The sequence below is a fragment of the Prinia subflava genome, chromosome 5, assembly GCF_021018805.1.
Source record: "Prinia subflava isolate CZ2003 ecotype Zambia chromosome 5, Cam_Psub_1.2, whole genome shotgun sequence".
Classification (NCBI taxonomy): domain Eukaryota; kingdom Metazoa; phylum Chordata; class Aves; order Passeriformes; family Cisticolidae; genus Prinia; species Prinia subflava.
The window spans coordinates 27,000,125-27,026,435 of record NC_086251.1 but is presented as its reverse complement, the minus strand read 5'-3'; the positions used below and the strand labels follow the sequence as shown (position 1 = coordinate 27,026,435).

The 26,311-nt window shown below is 40.3% G+C and overlaps 1 protein-coding gene across 1 annotated transcript; it reads left to right on the top strand.

Annotated features, from left to right (window-relative positions):
- LOC134551472 (cytosolic phospholipase A2 epsilon-like) lies at positions 1-26,176 on the top strand. The gene is made up of 20 exons (XM_063399131.1): positions 1-27; positions 2,020-2,092; positions 9,608-9,744; positions 10,044-10,175; positions 10,531-10,571; positions 11,417-11,459; positions 12,044-12,107; positions 13,483-13,643; positions 13,832-13,924; positions 14,575-14,612; positions 15,295-15,451; positions 15,906-16,042; positions 16,514-16,736; positions 17,887-18,001; positions 18,701-18,838; positions 19,662-19,769; positions 20,890-21,081; positions 21,541-21,707; positions 23,117-23,300; positions 24,032-26,176. The coding sequence occupies exons 1-20, from the start codon at positions 1-3 to the stop codon at positions 24,268-24,270; spliced, it is 2,469 nt and encodes an 822-aa protein (XP_063255201.1). The 3' UTR covers positions 24,271-26,176.
- The last annotated feature ends 135 nt before the right edge of the window (positions 26,177-26,311 follow it).

The window sequence follows — 26,311 nt, the reverse complement described above, 5'->3', positions numbered from 1 at the left end:
ATGGGGCTGTTCTACAGCAAGAGCCAGGTAAGAAAATGAAAGAGGAGACTCTAGAATGAGTTGGGCAGGCTGCCCTTGGGGGCAGAGGGGACCTGCTGTAGGAGGGGATGTTTCACCTCTTGTGTCTTCAGCTCTGAGAGTTATCCTGAGCACTGAGGCTGAGAGCAAAGCAGGGTTTCTTTCTGACTGGGTTGTGTGGCTACTTTGTGTTTTGGCCTTCAGGAGTGAAAAGGCTTTAATGATGTAGTGATTTATTCTTTTGAAAATCCACAGCAATAAAGATACCTTCTTGCTTTTACCTGACTGGGCTGGGCAAAACAACACACTGAGGAAAACTAAAGGATTATCACTAATGTCAGTGGATGCATAGGGAAAGTAAGGAAACTAATATTGTGCGAGATGTTAAATATAGCTCTCAAAAATTGTGGCAGTTTTGGGGCATAAGGGAATGAATGGTAATGTATTGTTATCTACTGATCTATGTATTTGTTGTAGAGATACTCCCTGCTCTGTAGGTAGTGTGCATGAACTGTCTCATATGTGTTAGTAGCATCGCTACTCAATTTTGGTCTTTCCTCTTGATTTTTGGTTTGGTTTTTTTTTTTTGAGTTTTTTACGGTTTGGTTTTTCTGTTGTTGGTGGGGTTTTGTTGTAGATGTTGTTTGGTTGAGGTGTTTTTGGTTGGTTGGTTAGATTTGAGTGGTTTTTTTTTGTTTGTTTTTTTTTTTTTTTTTTTTTTTTTTGTTTTGTTTTGTTTTGTTTTTTTTGTTTGCTTTTTTTGTAATTTAGAGCATTAAGTGTGCAATTTTCCCTCCCTTTATTCCTTTAAGAAGGACAGATATCTAGGGAAAAAAGTACCTCAACTTCAGCCTCTGTATATTAAGTACCACATTTGTCTGATCCTTGCTTAACATGAGAGGATGACAAAATCAAAGCTGTTTCTCACAGGTTTGTTAAATGTCTTTTGGTAACCACTTTTAGGCTAAGGTAGTTTCCCAAAATCATAAAAAGGCTTGGGTTGGAAGGAACCTTAAAAATCATCTAGCTCCAACCCCATCCCCAGGGGCAGGGATATCACCCACTGTACCAGGTTGATCAAAGTCCCATCCAACCTGGCCTTGAACACTTCCAAGGATGGGGAACCCACAAGTCCTCTGGGCAACGTGTCCCAGTGCCTCAGCACCCTCTGAGTAAAGAATTTCTTTCTAATGTCCGATCTAAATCTCTTCTTTTTTAGTTTAAAAGCATTCCCTCTCATCTTATAACTAGATGTGTAAAAAGTCACTCTCCATCCTGTTTATAAGCCCCCTTTAAGTACTGGAAAGCTGCAAATATTTCTTTTGATACATTCCCGAGAGTTTTGCCTAAAGAAGGATTGAGCGAGCTGAATTATTCACAGAGAAGTAATTACTTCTTGTGTAATTCAATTCAATGTGTAACGAGTTGTGCCTTTCACTCACTCCTCCTGAGATGTCTGGGATAGGTCTCTGGAAGGTCCTTTCCAGGTCCTCATTTTTTAAAAGTTAGCACTGCTCTATATCAGACATAAGAATGTAATTATGTAGCTACAAATCAGCTGATGAGCAGCATCATTGCACCATGATATCGTTACTAATTCCTGCCCTGCTAGATTGTTTGCTATTTGTTGTGAAATATAATAGATATATATGACATCCTGTGAATTTTCTCAGACCAAGATGTGTGTCAGCTGTATTAATAACACAGCAAGGTTCTCTGTCTCACCTTTCTATGAGATTGGGTTGTAAGAGTCAGATATCTCAAGCTGAAGGTTACCAAAAGTGTCCTTAGAATGGAAAATGGAGGATGTCAGAGGTATGGTCTGCAGTCACACCTGGCTACAAACCTTCTGGGAAGAAGTCAATGCACAAGGAGGAACCTCAGTTTAGAAAAGCTTTTGCTTGTTGGAACTGAAACACTTAATTCAATTCTATCTCTGACAATACTTCTGTTCTTCCTTTTTGCATTCTCATCCCATGCATTTTGTGTGCTGTTCAACAGACAGAACCGTCTCCATGCAACTTGCTCACCGTAAAAATCATACAGATGAAAAATGCCAGGAAAGCAGACTTGTGTGAGTATCTTTGCTATACCCCTGGACCATCCTCACTTGTAAAACTACTCGAGTAGATCAAGTGTCACAAACACTACAGACTATATTTAAAAGGAGAGAGACAGAAGATGTGTGATCCTGGTATGCTGAAGATGAGGTAACATGGTTAGAAGACATTGTTTTTTCATATATCTTTGTCAATAGAACACTGAAGTCTAGCTACCAGTTGTAATGCAGAACATATATTCACAGACTGCACGTAATATTTCACATCTGAATCTGCAAATAAATGTTCTTTTATTCACAGGAAAGGTTGCAATAAAAACTTTCTTTCCATGGTTCCTTCTTACAGTAATGTCCACTGTGTAACCCTGGGCCTATCAAAGAATATTTGATGTGAGCTCAGGACTGCACACTTGGCACCTCTTATTGATTATCAAATTTCATTCAGCAATAGGCATGGCTCACATTTAGCATTTTCTATTCTTAAATACTTTTACAAACTTTACAGGAATTATAGTGATGCAAATATTTGTTAATGATCCACAAATATCTGAACTACAAAACATTAGAAAAATGGCTTGAATGACAACCACCTCCTCCTATCTGAGAAGATGGCTGATTGTCTTGCATCTGTTAATTTATACACACAGAAAAGTCTGAATGCAGAAAGTTTCTAAATGAGCATGACTAAGCTAAAGTTGTTCATGTAAAAAGATCCAGGACAAGGTATTTTTGTGCCTTTCCAACATTATTTGCTTCAAGTTCTGCAACAGTATGTCTAGAGACCAAAGGTGTGTGAAGAAGAGTTTCTCACTGTGGTTTTTAGTGAAGAGCAATAAGATGCTTTGTTGTTGATGAATGTGTGGAGAAGAAGAATCCATATGAACCTTCTCACTGGACTACTTCTACAGCATGGAAAGCATATTTGAAGCTCAGATACAGTCTGGAGGGAAATCACTTCCTACAGCTAAAGCCTATTCGAGTGTACAAACATGCACAGTGAACTGAAAACAGAAGCTGGAAAAATTGCAACCCTAAAACATCTTCCTACATAATGTTCTATTAAAACTTTTGCATGACAGTGAGCTTACCAAACTTCCTCTGGACCTTTCTCTTGTCTAGATCAATGATTTTCATTTTCATCTTTAAGCTGTCTTTTCTGAATGGGGTTTATTATGTTTTGATGCGGTCCTATTCAATATTAGAAAGTTTCTAGGGCACAGGATAAGCAGTGAAATGCTCAGCCTTTTCTGCTTCCCAGTCCAAGCCATGTCCCACCAGCCCATAGGGCTTTCTAAAGGAGCAGTTTGTGTGACAGAGGTGATTTTGGAGGGGAAAAAATTTTGCATAAAAATCCCAGGACAAACACTTGCAAAAGGTTGCTTTACTTTACTTGCTTTACTTGGTGTGGACATTCATCACATAGGAAAAGAAAATCATACCAGTCAGGGAGCACTGTCTTGCTTAAGTTTAAATGTTAAATCTAGTATTGACTAACAGTTGCTTATTTCCAGTGACATTTAATTTTACTGAGTGTGAAATTTGTCAGCTGTATTTATCAGAAAAATTTGCTTTTAAACTGTTTGAAGACATATTTTTCTATGCAGACAGACTTATAGAAATCACAGATTTCAATGACAGACTCTTTATCATATAAAATAAACCTACATTTCAAAGTTTAAGTGGACTAATTTAACCTCTGCTTAACTTTTCTGACAGTGTAAAAGCTAGTGCAATTGACTGTTCATAACTTTATAGGACTTCCACTGAGAAGCAGAAAAATGGGGGTTGAGATTAAAAAATGCAAACAAAATTTTCCTGGTTTGTGTAAAACCAGGGGAGTATTGTTGAGTTGATTCAGTCATGTTTACAGTTTCCTAGAGATGAGCTTGACACAGGCTTACAAACTCAGAGGCACATGTCCTCCATCACCAACAAAGTAGACCTCTGTATAGGACCATTTTCCTAACACTGTTTTTCTTCCTTGTTCTTCTTTTTCTCAGCCCTGTTTTTATTACTTTCTCTTTCTTGTAAACTTTTATAGATATAACAAGTTGCCACCTATTTTTCATTCACCTTACTGATTTCTGACATTTTAAATTGGCTTCTTCTATCTCTTGCCAATTGTGCCTAACCATGCTCTGGGTCTCTGTAGTTTTCAGATCACTTTGTTTAATACTTATCTAGTGCTTAAAATATCTCCCAACATGCTGCTGCAGGTTAATTTTATTATTGGTCTATCTGCTCCATTTTCCAGGTAATAGGGGTGGAAAATTAATCCATAACAAGAGAATCTCAAAACTATAGTAATATCTCTTATGGAATAGAGTTCCAGGAATAGGATAGTAAAAGACATTTAATAGGATTTCAGTGCGTAAGAGACTATTTTTAACTAAGACAACTTAAAGGGTTTTATTCTGCTTTTTAAACCCCAGATCTTTTTAATGCATCCTTCCCACTGATCCCTCAGTGTGTCATTTATAACACTAATTTCCACTTGTTTATTAATGCATATCTGACATCATTGATAACACATGTGAATTTGTGCCTTGTTTGTGTTTTTCACATTCCCTTTCTCACTGAGCACACCCACATGCTCATCAGGCTCATTGGGCCTCCTGATATTCCTGGACCTGTGATTTCTTGCCAGTTCCCAGCTTTGGGTGTGTCCTCCACAAGCATCCTGATTCCCTAATGGGGTAAGACTTGGATGTGCATCAATCCAACCCACCCTTAGGAACACAGCTTTGTCTGCTGAGATTTTTCACATTTCAAGATCAACTGCTCACCTTGGGCAACCACCATGGCTCTGAAACAAACAGGCTTTGTACAGCATGTGGTTCAGCTTGGGAATTCCCCATGGTGGGAGATCATGAACAGCAAAGTTTATGCCGGTTGCAGGCAGAGTGTGCACAAGTTCATAGAAGAAAAAAAATCCAGGTAAAGTAAGCTCAGGAAGTCTCTGTATCTGAAATTGTGAAGTCCGAGAGAGAATTAAATGCTTTCCTTCTTATACTCTTCTTAGACACTCATCTATAAATGTGATGTATGATGTGTATTCTTGGTAAGACCAAAGGTCTTTCCTAGAGAAAGTGAGTGAAGGGACTAAAAACCAAGATGCAGCAGAGAAATTAAGTCTTTAAGTGGAATTGACAAATGGAAAAGCAAGGAAACAGAGTGCTAAGGGTTAAGCAATGTGAAAGTAGGCTACTGCATGGGGATACTAAGTTCAGCAATTTTAAGCCATCATTCTCTTCTTCCTGAAAATGGCCAAGACCCCTGAGTGGACGTTGAATGTGGGCCTTTGGCTAATGGACCTTGACCAGTATAGAGTTAAAAATATTCTTCATTAGTTTCTTAGTAAGAAAATTATATATTTTAAACTTTTACAGATTTTTTTTAACTATGTTTTTTAATTTTGGAAACTTCAAGTTTTAGATTTTTTTAATATAAGACAAATTTGGGTACTATATTTTATAAAACCATTAAGTATGTTTTATATTTTCAACAAACCTTTTTTTTTACAGAAGTGCAGTAGCAATTCTGCCACATATGAGATCAATTCATGTAGAAGTCCCTTGAGATCCAGCGAAAAAATATAGCCAGTGAAATACATTATTGTTTGAGGAACAGTGTTCCATGGCAATACTTATTGCAGGAACACGCAGACTTCCTCTGGTGCTCTGTTCTTGCACTGTTGTCATTGTTTCATTGTTATTTATTACTTACTTCACCATTTAAGCAGTTGCAACTACACACCAGCAGCCTATTGTTCTAGGTGCTGCATGAAATATGTTTTTATAAAATCAGAGGATGTGGACTGATAAAGGCAAACAAGGAAGGTTGTTTAGCAACATCCCAACAAAAGGGTGTTTTAAGGAGGATGTAAATGAGATTACTTAAATACAGTTTTAGGATTGCTTGTAGGGTACTCCACCCAGACTGAAGGGCAGGGTGGGAGAAAGCATGAAAGCTTTTTCTTGAAGTTTACCTATTAGAAGATGAATACTGAATGCTCCCTGGGGACAGGAACTGATCTCCTTGGACAGAATGAATTCTGATAGTCTGCCTGTAAATCACCTTCTGGAAGGCCACAGAAGTAGCCCATGTTCTTATTTAAAAAATAATGTTAAATCTTCAATGACATCAATTATCTAATATTTTGCCCTCTAGAAGACAGTGATGCTGACTTGTCCCCCTGTTCTCAGCCAGACACCTACTCTGTAGGTATGAAGTGGGGCAAAAAGAAGAAAAATGCTCCTCTCAACTAGTGTTGATAGCTTATATTTTGTGACTTGGCTGGATCCAAGTGCAGAGAGACCAGGTCAAGGAGATGCTGTGGGCAAACAGTGTTTGAGACCACATTCTTGGCTGAGGTCCTTTCAGCACAATAATCAAAACCATACCATAAGTGTCATGAAAAAAATCTACCTTCCAGAAACAGTGAGGAGCTAAATGCACTCTGCGAGGAGAAGGATGCTTGAGGTTTCTGCCCAGGTTCAGGCAGGGTGAAGCTTGCAGCTGTTAACATCAGAGAAGGAGATGGAACTAAAATTAAAACATTTGGTTGAGCTCTGGTTGAATTTGAGCTCTCTATCAGGCAGAAGAGATTTCAGCTCAAGCCAGATGAGTGGGTGTCCTGCTGTTTGGGATGCAGCATGGGGCTGTGGCTGTGGTGTTTTTTAACATGGGTCATGTTGTTGTAATGCTTCCTAATGGCAAAGCACAATTAAGATCCAGTCCTGCCTGCTATTATGGTGGAAGATAATTAGACACTTAGTGTAATAACTGGACAAGGAGACCGTGCTTTCATAAATACCTGCTGCCACACCTGCTTTTGGCCGGATATTGCCCCACAGGAATACCACGGCTGCCATCCCAAGCATGTCTGACAGCTGTTAATGTGTCACGGTGGAGGGGAGGGACCCAACAGGTCACTGGTGTGATGCTGTGCTGTGTGTATCCTGTGGGAGTTGCTGTAGTTAGGCATTGGTTGGGCTTACATACCAGGGTGATGGGGGTTTGCTGGCACGTGGCTGGCAGTGGGAGCCCTGTACGTGTGCATGCAAAGGCAGAGGGATATTGCAGTGAGACCCACCAGGCAGGGCACAGGACAGCCTGTGGAGTGCCACTTCTCACACACCCACTGCTGCCTGGAGGTGGTTGGGCAGAACACCAGCCTGAGGTATCAGAGACGTGTAAAAAAGATCCCTGGGTGTTGTAAATGCCTCCCTCTTAACACTTGGAAAATAATTTACCAACATGAGGTAATTAGGTTTCAGAAGACATTTCTGAAGCTCAAAGGGCATCACCAAACATATTTTGCAGATGGGAAGAGGGAAGCTTGCTTGTTTAGTGGCTGTCAGAATTCTCCCAGAGAAATTAGAGATCTAAATGAGAAGTCAGGGCTCTGCTATCTGACAGGTAGTTATTTCTCAAAGGTGGATGATACATTGCAGTTGCAGACAGTGACGGTTTACAGTCAAAAAATAATTGATGGAGTTTCAAAAGAATACTGTGCTCTTTGCAACAGATGAAGTGAGAGCATGTATTACTAACTGAGAAATGTTAATGACATAAACTTTGGTTCACCCATATACTTATCCACTTGGACCCTTCTTGTGGTGACAAGAGCCAACAGCAATCTGTGCTAATATCGGTCCAGGCATCCCAAGAGGCAAAAAAGGTCTTTATAGGGACATTTCTTGTGTGCACACAGAACTTTGGGAGCTAATAGAATTGTTAGAAGCTCAGCGGATTTCTGTGTGTTTTGATGGTTTCTTTAAAGTAATAGATCTTAATATCTATGACAACTACTTTATCAGTCAAAGTTATTCTTTCATTCAGAGTATATCAGAAAAGATGACTTAAGCCTCAGAGAAGTTGAGGGGGGTGATGCAGGGAAAGGCTGATTTTGTTAATTCTTGAGTTACATGTGGGGAGTCAATAATGGGCCCAATCAATTATTTTGTGTTTCCCAGAGTCAAGTCTGCCAGTAAAACTGTGTGACAAGACTTAGCCCTATTCAGATGCTGTTCAGATGAAGGTGTGTCTGCTGTGCAACAGCAGGAATGCTTGAGTACATGGCGATATAAAAAGAGGAAATAAAATTCTACTAATGGGATTGGCATTTATGGCAATGCTCCCCATGCTATCTTCGGCTCTTGTGTAGGTTGTCATCCCTAACTAAGAGATCATGTTCTGTAGGGTGGCAACTCTGACTTTTGAGTGTGGGTCCACAAGACTGTTAATCTAATGATTCATACTTGCTTTTTAATTTCCTAATAACGATGACAAATGTATTTGCCAGTAGATTATCCTGACCTCAGAATGAAAGTGCTTGTTGATGGTGCAAGCCCTGCAGACTGCTGCTAACCTCTCCTTCCTACTAAAAGCTCCTACGGTGGAGTTCAGGTGGGAAGCCATGCTTTACGACTGACCACTTCAGCTGAGAAAGGAAAATAGAAACACTAAAGCTGCCATCCCTACATCTGGAAACATTGGAATTAATAGGTGAACTTTATGACCTGAACACACCTCAAATGGAAACAGCAGAGCAATGCAATTTTGTGCAAAGAAGCAATGTCAGCTCACCCTGTGCTGGGAAGCACAGACAAGCTTCCACCTGTACATGAAGTGTTGCAAGTACCTTTGCCACTCTGGCTGAGGCACACAGATGCAGGTGAAAATAGTGACATTAAGCAATACCTTTTTTTGTACTGCTTCATTGCCTAAAACTCTGCCCCAGTACAGCTCCTTCTCAAAGCAAATGTTATCCATCAAACTGTTCAACATTTCAATGCTTTCCTTACAGTATTTTTCACAGAAGATCAAATTCAGTAATTTCATCTCCACAGGTGATTTTCTTCTCTTGAAATTTTTTTCTTTTTATTTTCTTAAAAAACTCTGTTGTTGAGTGTTTCCTTTTTTAACTTTCATAAGGGAAGAAAACAGGCTGAAATCAGGTGCTTTGGTAGAAGACGTTCCTTCTGTGACAGGAATTTGGCTTCATGGGAACCTTAAATGTAGCAAGCTCTTGCCTCCTCTGCATTGGCAACCAGAGGAAGGAAAGGATGCTTAGAAAGTAGACAAGACAGAAGGTACAGTCAGAGCTACTCTAGACATAGAAAGGCATGTTCATGCTTACCTGTGGAAGCTCAGTGTGTAGGAGCTGGGTTCTGTCCATGTGCAGCCTCTGTCACGGCTGCTAATGTCCATGGTGGCCAGCCCTGTGAGGCCACTGTGTCTATGTGCCCCTATGTGTATGGATGGCTCCTCAGCAACACAACTGCATGTTTTGAATGTTTATTTTTTCCCCCAGGCCTTAAAAAAACAAGTAGTTCTCAAGAAGAGCACACTGACAGACTTTCACAATAGTAAAGCAAGATGGTTGTCTAGCTTGATGGCATCTAGCTAGAGCCAGGCCTGAATTCTGTGTATCGCTTTGTGTACAGAGCTTAAAAATGCCCACCTTACAGGGGTCTAGGTTGTTTCACTGGTCCATTGATTTCCTGCTTTCCCTGTCCTCAACAGTAACTCAGTCTGATTGCTATGTGAGCCTGAGCCTGCCAACAGCTTCAGTGCAGCATTTCCGCACCAAGACTGTCCAGAACAGCAAGAACCCGACATGGAACGAGACCTTCCACTTCACGATTCAGAGCCAGGTTAAGGTAAGAATGCAGACACCTCCAACAGCTATTCTCACCAGATATCAAGCATACCATATAGTCCTTCAACTCTGCAGGTCTTTCTGAGATCCCTTGTGAAGCATTCACACTTTCTTACTGTTCCCATTTAGATTCTGATGGTGTGATAAGACTGTATCTGCCTGCATAGTCAATAGAGTACACAGAGAGCAACTTCAATTTTTCTATTTTTTCATTCTTTCCCAAGGTTCTTTAACTAAAATGAAATATCTGTAGCATGTTATATTTGTTAAACCTTTCATATTTATTTATTTTTTCCCCAGAACATTCTGGAGCTTAAAGTTTGTGATGAGGACAAAGTAACTGAAGATGACCATCTCCTCACTGTTTTCTTTGATGTCTCCAAAATCCAGCTTGGAGAAAACATTCAGCTAAGTTTCCAGCTGAATCCACAGGTATGGATAAAATTCATGGACAAAGCAATAAGGTGTGGTCAAGTGAGGATATACTTGTGAGGAGAGCACGCCAAGGAGGAGCAGGGAGGACCAGCCACCAAGAGGCCCTGCAGTATGCATTCCACTTGTCCTGCAAGGCCTGGAGTAGGAGTCTGATAAATTAATGGATAAGATGCTGGAAGTATGATACTAGGAGCGTAACAGATACAATATGAAGGAAATTAGGTCTATGGCATGTGCAGCAACAAAAGGTGGACACTGGTTTATAGAGACCCCTGGAGGGCACAGATTCCTGTAGGGTGTCTCCCCTCACAGGGGACCAAGCTGCAGTGACTACCTTAATTTTCTTTTGCAGGGAAAAGAGGAGCTGGAGGTTGAATTCACGATGGAGAGCAGGTGCGTAAGATGAAATAGCTGGAGGTATAAGATGGAAACACAAGGTTACTGCTACAAATCAGTTCATGCTTGCAGCCCCCTAACACTGCCAGCATCTGAGTAAAACAGAAGGTAACTTTGAGTAGAGTGTTTCATGTAGAAGGAATGCATAATGGTGCATGTTGTGCATGCATCTACGCTGGGCATCCAGATACACAGAGAAGCAAGCACAGGTGCTGATGGGAGCACAGAGATATCCCTGATGGCAACTGCTCTCCAAGCTGAAAGGCACATTCTACATAGGAAGAAGTTTTAAGTTTCACCCCCATTTTCCTTACTCTGGGATCCCAGATGTCTGCTCTGTTGTAAGAAATTGTTTCTTCTGTGTTTCTTTGCTGACTGTACAGTTAATAGAGAGAATAAGCATGTAGATCAGTCCTAGCGCTGCTGATTTTTAAGGCAAATAGTGATTTTCCCCCTTTTTCATGGCTTGTTGTATGAATTCTACAGCTTTTTAGCTTTCATTCTGCAGGTTTGAACCAAATAATTTTGGGCAATAGTGTGATTATGCTATCTCTGTGTAAATTGTCTTCAATGTGTCAGAAAGTGATCCTGTCTGATACAGTAAGGAACTCCTCTGTTTGGTGGATTTCCACAAATGTTGTCAAGTTCAGACTCTAGCTTGTAAGAGGCAAACTGGATTGAATATGAATGTTCAATTTCTGATTCTGTTTATCTGTGCTGCCTGCTCAAAGATGGGCTTTTAAAGATAAAGATAATGAAACAATGCTTAGTGAAGAGTTAGAAAAAGAGAAAAATAAGAACGTGCTGGTTTTGAATTGATTGTTTTCCATTTTGTCTTTCAGTCCAGATCCTCCTGAAAACATTGTTACTAATGGAGTTCTAGTGGTAATTTTTATTTCACAATCTTTTCCCTACTGTATAGGAATGCTTGTTGCAAGGCTGATGTTAAAGGTACCAGGCCATTGGGGTGGCATGGAGGCATGACAAAGACCAGCAAACACAGCCTAAAGCTGGTGTTGGCATTGGCTTTCCCATGTGGTCTCAGCTAGTGACTTGTGCTGGGAGAGGTTGAAGCAGTGAAGATTGTGAGCTGCTGCCAGCAATAGCCTGTGCCTAAACTGAGCTGGGCTCAGGGGTATGACATCCCTCCCTCTGCCCAGGGAGAGCTGGGTACCCTGTTTGGAGAGCCTTCTCCTGTGGCTGATCCTCCCCCAGGCCCTTGCATGGCCACTCCTGCAGGCAGAGCAAGCAGATCCCTTCTCTCTCCTCATCCCTGTACATTCTGTTATTTCCCATGGGGAAGTCCTATCCCATCTCCCTAGACCTGGTTGTGGGGGTTACAGGCTGGCACCACCCCTTCCCTGAGGTGTATGCCCGAGGGAAGTCCCCTGTGTGTCCTGTGGGCAGGATGAGGTGGAGCTCTGCTGACAGTGAATGCCTTTGTCTCTTGCCCCTGTTGTCTCTTACAGTCCCGTGAGGTTTCCTGTTTGGACGTGCAGGTGAACGATGGAAGGCTGAGGAAGGACACTATGGGTGAGCCTTTCACTGACTTATGGAGCAAATCAGGTTGCTACTTAGTGGCAGAAGCACTCAGTGTTAAACACTTCAGCATGCTGGTTTTAAAATTATTTAGGATGCAAGACAAAATCTCACTGATACCAGTGGCCTGTGGAGGTGGTTGTAGTTGATGAAAAATATACAGATTTTTCCTGAATGTGGTGAGATGAGCATGTGGTCTTATTTCCCCACAAAATATTTTCCTCTGCAGTGACATCTTGCCAGATACGTAAAATTTTCCAAAGCAGTTGTGCAAGAAGTTGAGGTTTTTTTGGGTCCTGAACTGGAGATAACTCCTGTTGTTTCTGGATTCTGGGACAAAATAATGGGCAGAATGAGAATTTGGCTTCTTTTACCATCTAACTTCATACAATTTCTTTAGGTATAACAATATAAGATATACCTGACTGAAACACAAGACACAGTATATTAACAAAGACGTTTGCTGCGCACCTAAAGCAGTGTATCACTGCCATGTCAAGTCCATACTTGTGGAACTGTGTGCCTCCCATGCAATTTTTAAGGTTGGGACATGTTCTGACATCTCATGATGATCCCAATCCAGCACACTGCTTAAGCACCTAGGTGATCCAGTTGAATTCAGAGAAAAAGTTTGCTAGATATGACTGAAAATGCTTAAGTGAGGTAATTCTTTTGAAGGCTGGCTATATACTTTGGAATGTGTAGCTTTACAGAATATATTTCACCTTGAACCTTATGGGTTGATGTGTTTCTACATAAAGACCATTTAAAATTACTTCAACAGAACTTATCTGACACTTTTTGAATGAAAGGAAAAAAAACTACTAGACATTATTTTGGGAGTGCTAGAAATATTTCAAAAGAAATATTACAGGTTGAAGAAAAGAGAAACATGTTAGAGGGACTGAGATTTAACTAATACCAAAGAGAACTGTGGTCTGATAGAAAAAAAACCCCGTGTTTCTCCCACAGTCCAAAATTTTCAAAGTATCTCAGCAGTAAGACAGTATGTAATACTCAAACATTATTCAGGTGTAATAACAAAGTATTTTGCACATTTCAGACTTTCAGAAGAGAGCGTCCCCCCAAGCTGTTATTGGCTGTGAATCATTGCCTAATGAACAGAGCTGTAGTCTCTGCTATCACATGTATATTTAAGTGCAGTGGTGCTATAGCAACAGTCACTATATGGCACGTTCTGTACACTATCCCCAAGACTGAAACCCTCAGATAAATCTGTCTGTTTATTCGTCCTGTAATTTGGGTATCAAAATGATGATGTTACTTTAGGAAAACATATATTACATTTCTGTGCAAACAAATTATCCACATTTTTTGAAGACCTTAAGTTTGAACACCTTTGCTTCAGAGAGAAAGTTTGCGCTGACTGTGGACGGGTCGTATGAGGGAACCCAGACGCACACGCTGAGCTCCTGCCTGTGCCCGACGTCCCCGGCCAGGTTCCACTACATCAAGTACAACCAGTCGGCGCTCACCGTGGCTCTGCCGCGGCGCAGACGGCTCAGCAGGGTACGTCAGCACCACTGACACCTAGCACTTTCACTGGGGACCTCTAAGCAGTGTGTGCAGATCTGTGTGTGCTGGGAATTGGTTAGTGCATGTATGTGAGACAGGGGAGATTGCTTTTCCCTTTTTTTTTTTTCCTTTTTTTTCTTTTTTATAGAATAGGTAACTTGTTTATTTTTTGTTTTTTCCAGTCTATGTCAAGTCAAAACGAAAGCAATATGAACGAATCTGTGACTCTACCTCTGAACTCGCTTCCTATACAAGAGAAAATAGCAATAGGAGAGGTGAGAACGAGTCTTTCTTACTGGGAAACAGCCCAACACGCATTCAGTTGGGTGGATGGTTAGTCTGTGAGCTCAGTGATTCAGTTCCTGTCAGACAAAGCATGCGATGGTGTAAGGTGTGAATGACAGTCACTCTGAAACTATGCAGAAGTTACTTTTTCTTTTGCTCTGCACGTGGATCCAGGCATGCCCTGTGAAACCCTGTTCTGAGTTTAAACTAACTTCCTCAGGACATGTCTAATATGTATGTTCATCAACATCATACACACACACTAACAGTAATTGATATGACATTTAGGACTTATATTTGCAAAGGGAATGCCTGAAGTAGAAGATAAGATAGAGATCATCCATATATCTATGTTTCACATGCCCAGCTTTCAACAACCTTCCCAGATAATGAATGTTAAACTATGAGAAGCAGAGGGACCCTGAGCTCACCTAGCTTGGGTGAATGGCTTACTTTTACTCTACCCAGACTATCCTGGAACTTGTGAAGGTCTCCTACAGTCCAGACTATTGCTGGCCAGATCCTCCAGCCATGTTGCTGAATTCAATGACAGTGAAACTCAGCCCTAGATGGAGTGGGGGAGGAAGGTGCAGGAAGAACGACTTGAGCATGCTTACACTCTTTGTATTGCGATTTTCAGGACAGGACAATTGACTTGTACACAAAGGCAAATGAATGGTAAGTGAGTCTCCAGCAAGACCTGATTCTGTAACTGGGATGCATCTGCTCCTATACAAAGCTCATTTGAAATCAGCAGGGGCCAGTGTAGGCTCAGATGGGAGTAGATGTGTGAATTTATTATTGGGTTGTAGACTTTTGTTTGCAAACTTCTCACTTTTAATTGATGGCAAATTAAATCATGGTTCTCCTGTCCTCCAAATTTCCAAGCTGCTAGTGCATCTCACCAATAGGTCTAGATTTGTGTGCACTATTATGTCCACTGCTGGGGAGAGCAGCTCTGCAAAGAAATCTCGTTTCTGAATTATACAAACAAAATAACTTCAAAGCATGGCAGGTCTTTCTCTAATCTCACAGCTGCAGTGCCTGTTGACAGTGGTTATCTAGTTACAGGATGCATGGCAGCACTACTGAAACTTGAAAAATTAATTATATGAGCAAATAAAATCAGAAGTCTATAGTAGATATCATAATGGACAGTGTGTCATGATTTGCTCTGCCTTCCTACTTGCATTCTCATTTTCAGGTACAGCAATTAGCAGAGGCCTGTCTGTGGTGTTGTTTCTCATTTATTACATGATATTGTCCCCAAATTGGTCTGTAAAAACACACAAGAACAGCTGGAGTTGTCCACAGTGACACAGTCCACAGTAGTATAACACTACCTGTGCCCTGGTCTCAGGACTCAGGGTCTGTGTTTCAGACCAAGAAACCTTGATGCTCGCCTGGGGTTTGACCTCTGCACAGATGAACAGAATTTCCTGCAAAATCGAAAGAAGGTAGTTGCTGCTGCGCTAAAGGATGTTCTTCATCTGGAGGAAGATCTGCAAGAGCATGAGGTAACCAGTTAAGGGCATTTTTTGGGGATTTTTCTCTCTCCCTCAAGCCTGGAGATGAGGGATGATTTTTTTACATCGTTTACATGGTTCGATCATTAACATCAGCTCATCCTCAAGGGCACTTTGCCACCAATGTGACCTTAGTTGGAGAGTTCAACTGTCTGTTTAGATGCGCAAAATCTGTTTCCTCTCAGCTTACAAGTGAATTATTTGAAGGCATTTCAAACCAATACTTTGGTCTGAGTTTCTTAAAAATCCTCTCTGAAGTGCCAAGACCTAGTATATTCCCCAGGGATGTACAGTATGGATAAATGTTGCTTTATCTCTCAATTTATGTGTTTTATTTCACTAGTGTCAGGATGCTGCTTTTGCATTTCTGTAATCTTTTGACATTATTTGTGCTTTAATGCTACTCTTCCATCTATGCTTTCTGCTCTTTTTTCGTGTCCAAAAGGTGCCTATAGTGGCTGTGACCACAGCAGGGTGTGGCATAAGAGCACTCACTGCCATGTATGGCAGCATTTTGGGTCTCCAAAAGTTGCGTGTTCTGGACTGTGTTTCATACATCAGTGGTTCATCTGGCACAACATGGTAAGGAGTCATTTTGATACTGTTGTTTGAATCTTGCTTTGTTCTGTCCTGGTTTCAGAAAGCATAAAGCCGATTGATCGAGTTATTGCTTCCATCTTTGGACTATGAGTGCCAAGGTCACCTATGAAAGAATTATTGTGCATTGTGACCTATCCCTAACCAAAGGAGGACACTTTATTTGAGGTGTAAACATCCTAAATCCAATGAAAAAGCATCCCTTATTGTTATTTATTGTTTGACAGAAACAGCATTGACTGTTAGCGTGGGTGCTTGTGTTGCATCTCAGATTAAGTGACTTTTGACTGGTTGCCTTTAGACTTGCATTTCTGCTCAAAGTAAGCCCAAAGAGCAGAGTAACTAAAAGATGAAATGATACATGCCCAAAACTCTACAGAGTGTATTCTCTGAATTTCAAAAGCTCATTTCAAAAGTTCATTTCTCCCTGCATTCCATCATGTTTCCTGTCTGCAGGACAATGACAAAGCTATATGAAGATGCTGATTGGTCACGTAAGGATCTTGGAGAAATAATTATTGAAGCACGGAAGCAAGCAGCCAAGTGCAAGATGGGGGCTTTTTGCTTGAAGAGTCTGAGGAATTATTACAGAGAGCTGAGCCAAAGGACCCAAGCAGGACATAAAACATCTTTTATCGATCTGTGGGGGCTCATGATTGAAGCCATGTTAAATGATGGGGTAATGTCTATACATCTTTCTTCTCATAAAAGCGTTGACTTAATATTTATAATCATTGCAAGAAACTAGAGCCCTAGGAAGAGATAGCTGGTCAGTAACACTATACTTGGTGCATAGACAGAACACTTATTTACATTAAAAACTTGGAGACAAGGTGTATGTCTACACTGGAGCCTGAGGTGTGATTGAATGTAGCAGAAATGCTCAGAATAGCTCTAAAGTAAGCAGAACACTGATTAACACTACAGCTGTGCAAGAAATTTTTAAGATTCTTAGGTGGTTTTTATAGCCTTATGCTTTTGTCTCTCCACTGCTGCAATATTTGCACAAGCTGCACTCTTCACTTGAATGTACTGTAGGTGTACCCATTATGTCCAGCAGTTTGTGACTTAGTGATAAAAAAGTATATAGATCCAGAGATGGTGAGATATATTCGCTCCAGTGGGTGTCTTTCAGCTACTTTGAATTTGATCTCTCAGGATCTTCAATTTCTAATTTTACTGTAATGATACAAGCAAAAACTTTCCAAACTTTCTCAAGGCTGATGATAGCTGGGGAAAAGGCTATTTTATTTCAAAATTCTGTAAACATGGTTTACTTTTTGTCTAGATGAAACAGATAAAATTAATACTCTCACTTCATATCACATTTCACACTGTGTTTCCAGCCTCAGTGCTACATAGCAAAGTTTGCTAGAGTTTAATTTGGCTGAAGTATACTCAAAACCTTCATTTCCTGTATAAGTTGTTAGTATTGGACAGCTCAAGGTCTTTTCCTCTGTGGATGTTAACTTTGAATATAGTATTTAAAAAAAGAAATCTTGACGATAAGGGTCATTAACATGCTGCCTTGAAGAACTCTTATTGTTAACAGATGAAGTATATGATAACAGCTGAATTACCCAGATATGCTGTATATTCTCTTACATTTAGCCATACAAAGCTAGAACAGAATTCACTGCTGTCATTGTATACTGAAAGCTGAACATGGCTGGTTATCTTAACAAAAATTGTTCCTGCTTTCTTGTCCTCTGTTATTCAAGTGCACGAGAGTAAATTTAGGAGCAAATTCAGGAAAATTATATCTTAGTCTTTATAAGCTGATGTTTTAAAGGAACTGATTATAAGCTAACACTTTTTTTCAAATTCAGAAAAGCAACCACAGACTTTCTGATCAACGTCAGGCAGTGAACCAAGGTCAGAACCCACTGCCCATCTACCTTGCCCTTAATGTCAAGGACAAAGTTGCCACCAAAGATTTCAGAGGTAATGTTTCAATTGTGGAAAAAGAGCTCTATTTTCACCCAGGGAGATACACTGTGGGCATACAGTAAATAATGATGAATTATTTTCAGTTCTCGCTCCAAGCTCAGAGAAGCAGTGTTCAAAAATGTAAAGAGTAACTGAGCAGGCACATGATACACATCAAGAGTTTAGTATATTTTAGGATCTCTTAGCATGTGATTGTGTATTTTCAGGTGTTAACCTCAGACTTAATAACACAGCGTATTTCTGTGACAAAGTCTCAGAAATTATATGAGTTCTTCGAGAAAGTGATTCACTAGAGTTTAAGTTTATGTAATATATGTTCTGGTCCATGACAGGAGTTGGAACTCTATGATCTTTAAAGTCCCTTCCAATTCAAACCATTCTATTACTCTGTTTTTCATAGCTGGCTAAAGGTGATAGAAGTCAACGTGAGTTCTAGTCCTCCTTCCATGACAAAACTTTGTACTCATTAGATAAAAAGAAGAAGAATTTAAATTTTCCCCGACCCTGACATAGCCCTTTCACAAACCTGGGGACACTGTGATAGCTTGTTCTGCAGTGGCTGTTGGCAGAGTTTGCTCAGGACATGTACTAAGCCAGTTTTCTTGTGAGAGCCAATGTCTGAGAGGTTTTTTCCAAGCCTGGCAACAGGACTATTTTGTGTAGTGGAGCTAACCTTGGTGCATGTGTTGGCAGAGTGGGTGGAGTTCACGCCGTATGAGGTGGGCTTCCTGAAATACGGCGCCTTTATTCGTGCGGAGGATTTTGGCAGCGAGTTCTTCATGGGTCGCCTGATGAAGAAACTCCCTGAGTCACGAATCTGCTTCATGCAAGGTAACTCACCAGCCTGGAGGAGTGAAAAGATTTTAATAGAAACATTAATGATTCGGGAATTCGTCCCCAGAAACCTGTTGTTAGCATGAGGCAGCAGAGGTACTGGGTCAGTCAGCTGACAGGTTACCCAGAGAAGTGGCCGTAGCAACAAGCCTGCCCGAGCTCAAAAAAGGGTTTGGACAATGTTCTGGGGCACAGGGTGTGATTCTTGGGGCTGTCCTAGGCGGGGCCAGGAGCTGGGCTTGATGATCCTTGCATATCCCATCCAGCTTGGGATATTCTATGATTCTATATTTCCTGAGACTCACTCAACCGCCCTTGCCAGCAAAAGTGGTTTTATCATTGGGTCTAAGACAAAAATAAACTAAAATGGTGAAGAAGTTATGTACCTTTGTGAGTGCTTTTGAGGCATCATCATTTCCTGTAGGTTGCAAAAATTTTTCAAAGTTGGAAATCTATGATACTCTCTGGAAGCCAAATAAAAATTTGAAAATAAATCAGTGGGGTGAGAAAGAGGAGAATCAGAGAAGGAGCTGGCTGAAAATATTTCTTTATCAAAGGAAAAAGGAAATTAAAATAGGAACATGAAAACTGAACATGAAATTAAAAAAAAAAAAAATCAGGTAAAACATGGTGAGAGGGAAAAGTCTGTGGATAAAAAAGTGGAAATTTTTTCTGAAATAAGTTTGCCTTTGGAGTCTACCGCTGCATAGATGTCTGAATTTATGCAAAAATTGGATAAAAATCAGAAAAAGTTATAGAAAACCTGGAGAAGGAGCAGAAGGCAGAATTAATGGCTTATTATACCTCTCCCACTTTCTAGGAATGTGGAGTAGCATCTTCTCAAAAAATCTTTTGGATGCCTGGCATGCAGCTGACAATTCAGAAGACTTCTGGCACAGGTGGACCCAAGACAAAGTGACTGAAATAGGTAAATCAAAATACCTTCCTCCAGATCCCTCTGATAGGGTAGATGCACTCACATTTCCCATTTTTTGAGCTTTTCTGTCATCCTATTTCTCTCAGTCTCTAGGTATGGTACATACCAGAAAAATGAAATTATTTGATTTTACTGAAATGCCAGTGCTTTGCTTAAATAGTGAGACTGTGACAGGAAGGAAAGGCATCATCAGACAGGCCTTGATATAAAGGAGATAGGGATGGACACAAAAGGTGATCCCTAAAGTGTTGTCTTTAAAAGGCTAGGAAAGAAATACTTCTGTCAAAGCCTCATGTCAGGTATTTGTTAGCCAGAAAGAAGCTTTATTGTTTCTGTTTCAATATCTTCTTGCTGTGCACATTCCACCCCTCAAAATCTGACTACACTGAAAGACTTAGTAGACATCAAACAAAGTCAATGTGGAGGAGCTCTTACATCAGCTGAGAGAAGCAACTCCATACTGAAAGACCATACCTTGGAAATACTCACGAGCATCTTCACGACAAAATTCAAGCAAAGCCAGTGAACAGATTTGGGTCACATTTCTCTGGACTATGTTTTCATAAAAAAACCCCCCGAAGTCTTATGTTTGTGTTTATGTAAATAATTTGCAATTTGTTGAATTCAGGTGTCCACAACTGAACCAAATAGAACAATCTAGCTTTTTAAAAGCAAAAATATTTAGTTTGAAAGTAAAATGCTAAAATTTTTCTATGCTTTTCAAAATAAGCTTTAAATTTAATATTTAACCTACATGGAATCTCAGAGCAGTAATCCCTTAAAATGTAATAATAAAATTATTTCTCCTGTTTGTTGTTTGTTTGTAAATGTTAATTACCTCAGTTTGTACCAAAATCATTCTATTTTATGAGAAAAAAAAATTTGTTTAAGTCACATGTAAGGAACCAGAGTTTAGAAAACACAAGTAAGTTTATACTTTTGTTGTGAAATTAACTGGAACTCACAGCAGATCATAGCGAAAATAATGCAATGCTGAGCTGTGAACACACGATTACAGAACACCTATTGACCCTTTCTCCTCTTTGTGTGTTGCCTCTTTTTAATTATGGTTATAATTCAATTTCCTGCCCTTTACGCTGTGTATCTCCAGAGGAGCAACCAGACCTGCCTGAGAAGCCGTATGAGATGGCCACGTGCGTGTTCACTCCTACGAGCGGCCTCTCCACGACGCTCCGGGACATCCTGACGGACCGCCCTGCCGTCTCCAAGTACCACAACTTCCTGAGGGGCTTCCAGATGCACAACGAGTACATCCAGCATGAGCATTTCACAAAATGGAAAGGTGTGGATGGCTCTCCTGCCTACACGTCTCATTGGGGCAGGCACAGGGGCTGGGAATTAGCTAGGGATGTCCTGGAGAGAACTGAGTGGGTTTTGTGGTTACCTGTTAGTGCTCACTGAGAGGAGGGAGAATGAAGGAACTCCTCACACCTTACACTTTCAGTAACACAAATGTTTTTTACTCATTGGGTTCTCAAAGTTCTCACAGGAATAAGAATTGCTAGGGTGGGGCTCTGCATATAAGGCAACATCTGTGTAGGTTTTGGTGCAGTTAATGGGTTTAGAAACACAACAAAATGTGAGTGGAGAGGCTGAAGGAGCTTTAGGATTGCTGCACACCACCTACCCTAAAGCAAAGGGCAAATTCTGGATAGGAGGGAAGCTCACCTTCTTTTTGCCTTCTAACTTGACAGATGTCTTTCTGCAGTTTGCTAACAGCTCTTAATCTTCCACTCTTTAGACACTTTGCTAGACACCTCTCCCAATGAACTGAGGGACAACTCGGAACACCTGGAGCTGGTAGATGCAGCTTTCTTCTTTGAAACCAGTTACCCACCGCTTATGAGACCAGAGAGGAAAGTGGATGTCATCATACATTTAAATTACACAGGTGGATCACAGACATTGGTGAGAAGACTCAAAACTGATTTTCTTTCACAACAGCTTTTGCTTTGCTTTCCACTACTTTCAAACAGGTGTCTGTAAAACATGGAACTTAGCGGAATTTTGTAACATGCTTTTAGAAACGCCCCCTCTTTTTCTAAGGTTTTCAAAACGTTAGAAGAAGAATGCAAATTTCTAGAGAGGAAAATATGTGTATTTTTCTCGAACTACTTTTAAAATATCCCCAAGTTTTTCACCAATGAAATACAGACAGGCAAAGTGAAGTTAAGAAAGTCTAGCTGCAATGTCCATTATAGTCCTATATATAATATTTAATAGCACAAATATAATTGGGAAACTTTTGTGATTCAAGTGCTGAATTTAATCTGCATTTTGCTTACAAATGTACGGGTTGATTTCTTTTTTATTTTAATGTTGAAGAACAGCCTAGTTAGTAATGGGTTTCTTCATCTTTATCTCTTTTAATAAATACATTTTTTCTACCTAAATAGTGGACCTGAAGCAAGGTATCAAATGCATTTACTACTCTTACTCTTCATTTGGTTAAAATGGTTATATACATTTTGAAAGCAGTATTTGCCACATAAATAGACAGTTTTAGACTTCAAAATATAGAACAGACTTGTAACTGTAAACCTGTCCCTGAGGGACACCCCAAAACCCACGAAGTTCCGTGGTTAATGTTCTATCAGTTTTTCAAGAGGAAGACACTTCAATGGTGCAATTATACAGGAAAAATACTTGTCTTTGTACTGCAGTAGAAATGATAATATCTTCAACTATATTTCTTTCTCGTATTCTGAAATCTTTTGGAAATACTTAATTCAAAATGAGGTGATACTTTTTTGTTAGATAATTTAACAAAGCTGGTCATCACAAATGAGGTTTCTGATGAATGTTTTTAGTGCTATATTTAAAGGCTTTCTAAAATTCAAAGTTATATATATGGGTAGGTTGGTCTTAAAACCCTACTAAAGTTTACTAAGGTCAGCTCACAAGTTATCCTGCTCTACAAACAGATAATGGGACTGGGAATCCTACTGTCTTAGACTGCAATTTAGTTTTGTTTAGAACCACATTTTTTCTGACTTAGTTCTCCTTTAATTAATGGTCTATAACATGATTTGACTTTATCTGTTCTGTTTCTACATCATATTCTCATTTTAGAGGTGTGCCTTAGTACAGGTTTAAACTCTCTTTGCCATCTTGATATTAGGTGTTCTCCTGGAAGACTACTTCCAAATGGCTCCTCAAGCAACTGAGAAGCAGTCCGTGGGGCTGCAGATGTCCGCATTATTTCAGGCTGTCAGGCTCTCAGTCTGTTTCATGCAACTTTGCATGAACTCCTGGGCTTTGGCAGCAGTCTGATCATTGCTATCTTTTCTGTTCCTTCTGCTGCTGCTGTTGACCAGCCTCTGGAGCAGGCTTGCAAATACTTTGCAGAGCAGGAAATTCCATTTCCCTGCATTGGACTGACGGATGATGAGAAGAACCTGAAAGAGTGCTACATGTTCGATGGTGCAGACACCCCAGGAGCTCCTCTGCTGCTTTATTTCCCATTAGTGAATGACACTTTTCAAAGATATGTGACACCTGGTAAGTTAACAGCACCCAGGAAACTTTATTGACTCAAGGAACATTCCCACTGCCCAGTTGTTTTTTCTTCAACCCAATAGAACCCCTCTTTGTTTGTTTACTTGATCATAGTAGTGAATAGATTGCAAAATGGGATGATTCAATCTGTTTGCAAAAACTGGTGAAGTCTTGTGCATAATTTTATTTGTGTTTTATTTTGTGTGGTTTTATGACACTCAGATCTAGGTGAGAATCACAGTATAGAATGGTTCTGTGGAGGGCCACTGTGCCTTCTATTTAGGCCATTTAATATGCTGGTTGAATATGCTGGAATATCAAAGCAATAGTACATAAAGTGTCCTTCTGGGTTAGTATTTGAGATGGAGACTTTGCTTTTAAGATGATTTCCAAGCCAACTAATATTCTGCTTCCTCCTGTCCTGTATATCTCTATTCCTTTCAGTTTGTGTTGTAACAAAGAGCCTGTCTGGTAAGCCTTGAGCAGCGGTGACCACACAAAATGATGTGCCATGAGCTGGCCAGGAGATGGTGCTGATTGCAACGGAAATGACATTTAATGACACTCGTTTTATTCCAGTAGGCTTTGGTCAGAAGTAGATTTCTCAGAGATCATAGCACCGCACTTATCTTCATAATAATTGCATCTGTGATCTCTCCGAGTCATTACTGACCTATCGAAGTATGGTATTTCCGTGGGACAATACAAACACATTCCTTCTTTTCCCTTGACAGGCATGTCACGTAGTGCTGCTGAAATGGAAGAGGGCAAGGTTGACATCTCTAGTTTCTCCTCTCCATACTCCACCAGGGAGGTCTCGCTGAAAGCAGAAGATTTCAACAAGCTTCTGAAGCTGGCTAATTACAACGTAATGAACAACGAGAACATGATTCTTCAGGCCTTGCGCATGGCTGTGGCACGGAAGAAGCAAGCCCTGAGCCAGCCAGTATCACAGGCACAGCCCTCTGCTTGAACAGCATTTTCCTGTCCCTTACCATTTACCAAGACAGCATACATGTGATAAATACTTCACCATTCTTTACAGGGGCTATGTCTTTCTAAGTAACCTTCTCAGTCTTATCCAGAATTGTGGCATTAAGCTCAGCAGTTTCTCTTGTTAATACCATCTCACTGTGATATTCCAAAGATGAAGATTCAGCTGTGTGTGACAGGGAAATAGCATTAGCTCTCTTTGTCTGTAATCTCTCATGCTCTTGGAGGCTAGTTGCTAATACTTTCTTGTATACAAAATATTTGGGCATTTCCCTGGGACTACTGGTAGCAAAACCATAAAGCCCTCTTCAGGTACAGAAGGTGGTGACCATGCAGTATCAATTTAAAACATATTACTTAGTTTTAATAAGCTGAATTAAATGGTCTTCTACCTTTAAAGAGTTTTGTTTCCTAGGTACTACTTTTTGGTCATGAATAGTCATGACATAATTATTTTATGGAGGATGTTTAATTCTTCAAGTTTATGTTAGACAACAGAGATATGGAACAGTGGCCATTTAAGCCTTTGATGACATCTATTCTTAGCAATTCAAACTTTAAAAATTGATTTGAAGGACTACTGCTATTTCCTTTCACAACTCTGTCCTGTCCCAGATCACATATATGCTCTGCAGTTATCTCTCTGAAATGCAATTTTGCTTTAGCACCACCTGGAATTTGTTCAGTATAGTGTATTGAACTATTACGAAAACAGAGAGCATGTGAAGGGGATTGCAGAAGTATGGTAATTGAACACTGGAGATGTGCAGTAAGACACCAATTTTCTGTTCACTGCATCACAGTGTATCCCATACCAAACACACTTAGGGCCAAGAAAGTTCCAGTAGAGAGAGATGTAGAGCCTTTGTTTCTTGTGTGAATTCTCCTTTAGAGCTGAGTAACTGGAGAGAGAGGTGTTCTTTTCTAGATCTGGAGCTGGTTAAGAAGTTGGTTTTTGCTGGTTTTAGTAAAGGTAAAGTTTAGGTAAAAGTCCCACAGAGGCATTGTGGAAGAAAGGCAGATGCTGGCTCCTAGGAGTTTGTCAAGGATCAGCCAAGATGAGCCTTACTGAAGTCCCTCAGAGCCTGGCCTAAAATAAGTAGGCAAGACCTATAGAGGAGTATCTTCTTTCCACAGATTTTCCAGCAAGATACATAGATGATTTCTGCTTTATATTCTAAACTCCCACTCATTATTTTATCTGAGCCTATTTTATCTTGATGTTTGTCAGGGAGGGAATCGTGCAAGTCCTCCCATGACTGCAAAGTTCTGGGCATTCCATCAGCTTTGTAAATTCTGCAGGCTCCAAGGAGCTCTGGTGCAGTTTCAATTCTCAAGTGTTGTTCCCAGTTGGGAACATTTTTGTCAGGATTAGATACTATATGTTTGATTTTGCCTGCGAGCTTTTTGAGAGTAATGGTAAGCACTTGCACCTTCATGGTTTTACCAGCCTCAGCCTGGATGGAAAACTCATATTCCTGAGACAATAGAAACAGCTCTGTGCAGACATCTAGTACAGCCTGATTCACTTTTTGTATGTCCCATCTCAGAATCTGTGATGCGCCCTAAAATCTCAGATGATCTGAAGCAAACCAGAAATGGCAGCTTCTCAGCCACTGGCACAGGGTTTCGTATGTTCACACTAGATTTTTTTGTCCCAAGTGCCAGTTCTGTGGATTAAATTCCCGCAGAGAAAACCCTTGGGTAGGAGAGGTGACAGAGGCCTAGAGATTGGCCCATCATTTTCTTTCCTTGTACTAAGTTGAGGTAGTGAACACATTTTTTTGTGGGTTAAACACCTCTTTTTGTATACTTTCATTATTAATATTTCTGCTTTTATTGTGTGTTTCTTATCTCATTGTTTTTTGCTTTCAATAAATTGTTATCTCAACCAATAAATTTCTCCTTTTGTCCCTCCCTTACCGGATGGGAGCGGGGAGAGGGGGTGGTTTATTTGGAGTTTAATTTCTGTCTGGTGTTATATCACCACAGGGTGGTCCAGTCATTCCTTACCTCAGCTG

Coding starts and splice junctions, on each gene's coding strand:
- LOC134551472 (XM_063399131.1), top strand. CDS start 1: ATGGGGCTGTTCTACAGCAAGAGCCAG. Junction 16,043..16,513: donor GGTTCATCTGGCACAACATG/GTAAGGAGTCAT, acceptor TCCTGTCTGCAG/GACAATGACAAAGCTATATG. Junction 18,002..18,700: donor TGCCACCAAAGATTTCAGAG/GTAATGTTTCAA, acceptor ATGTGTTGGCAG/AGTGGGTGGAGTTCACGCCG.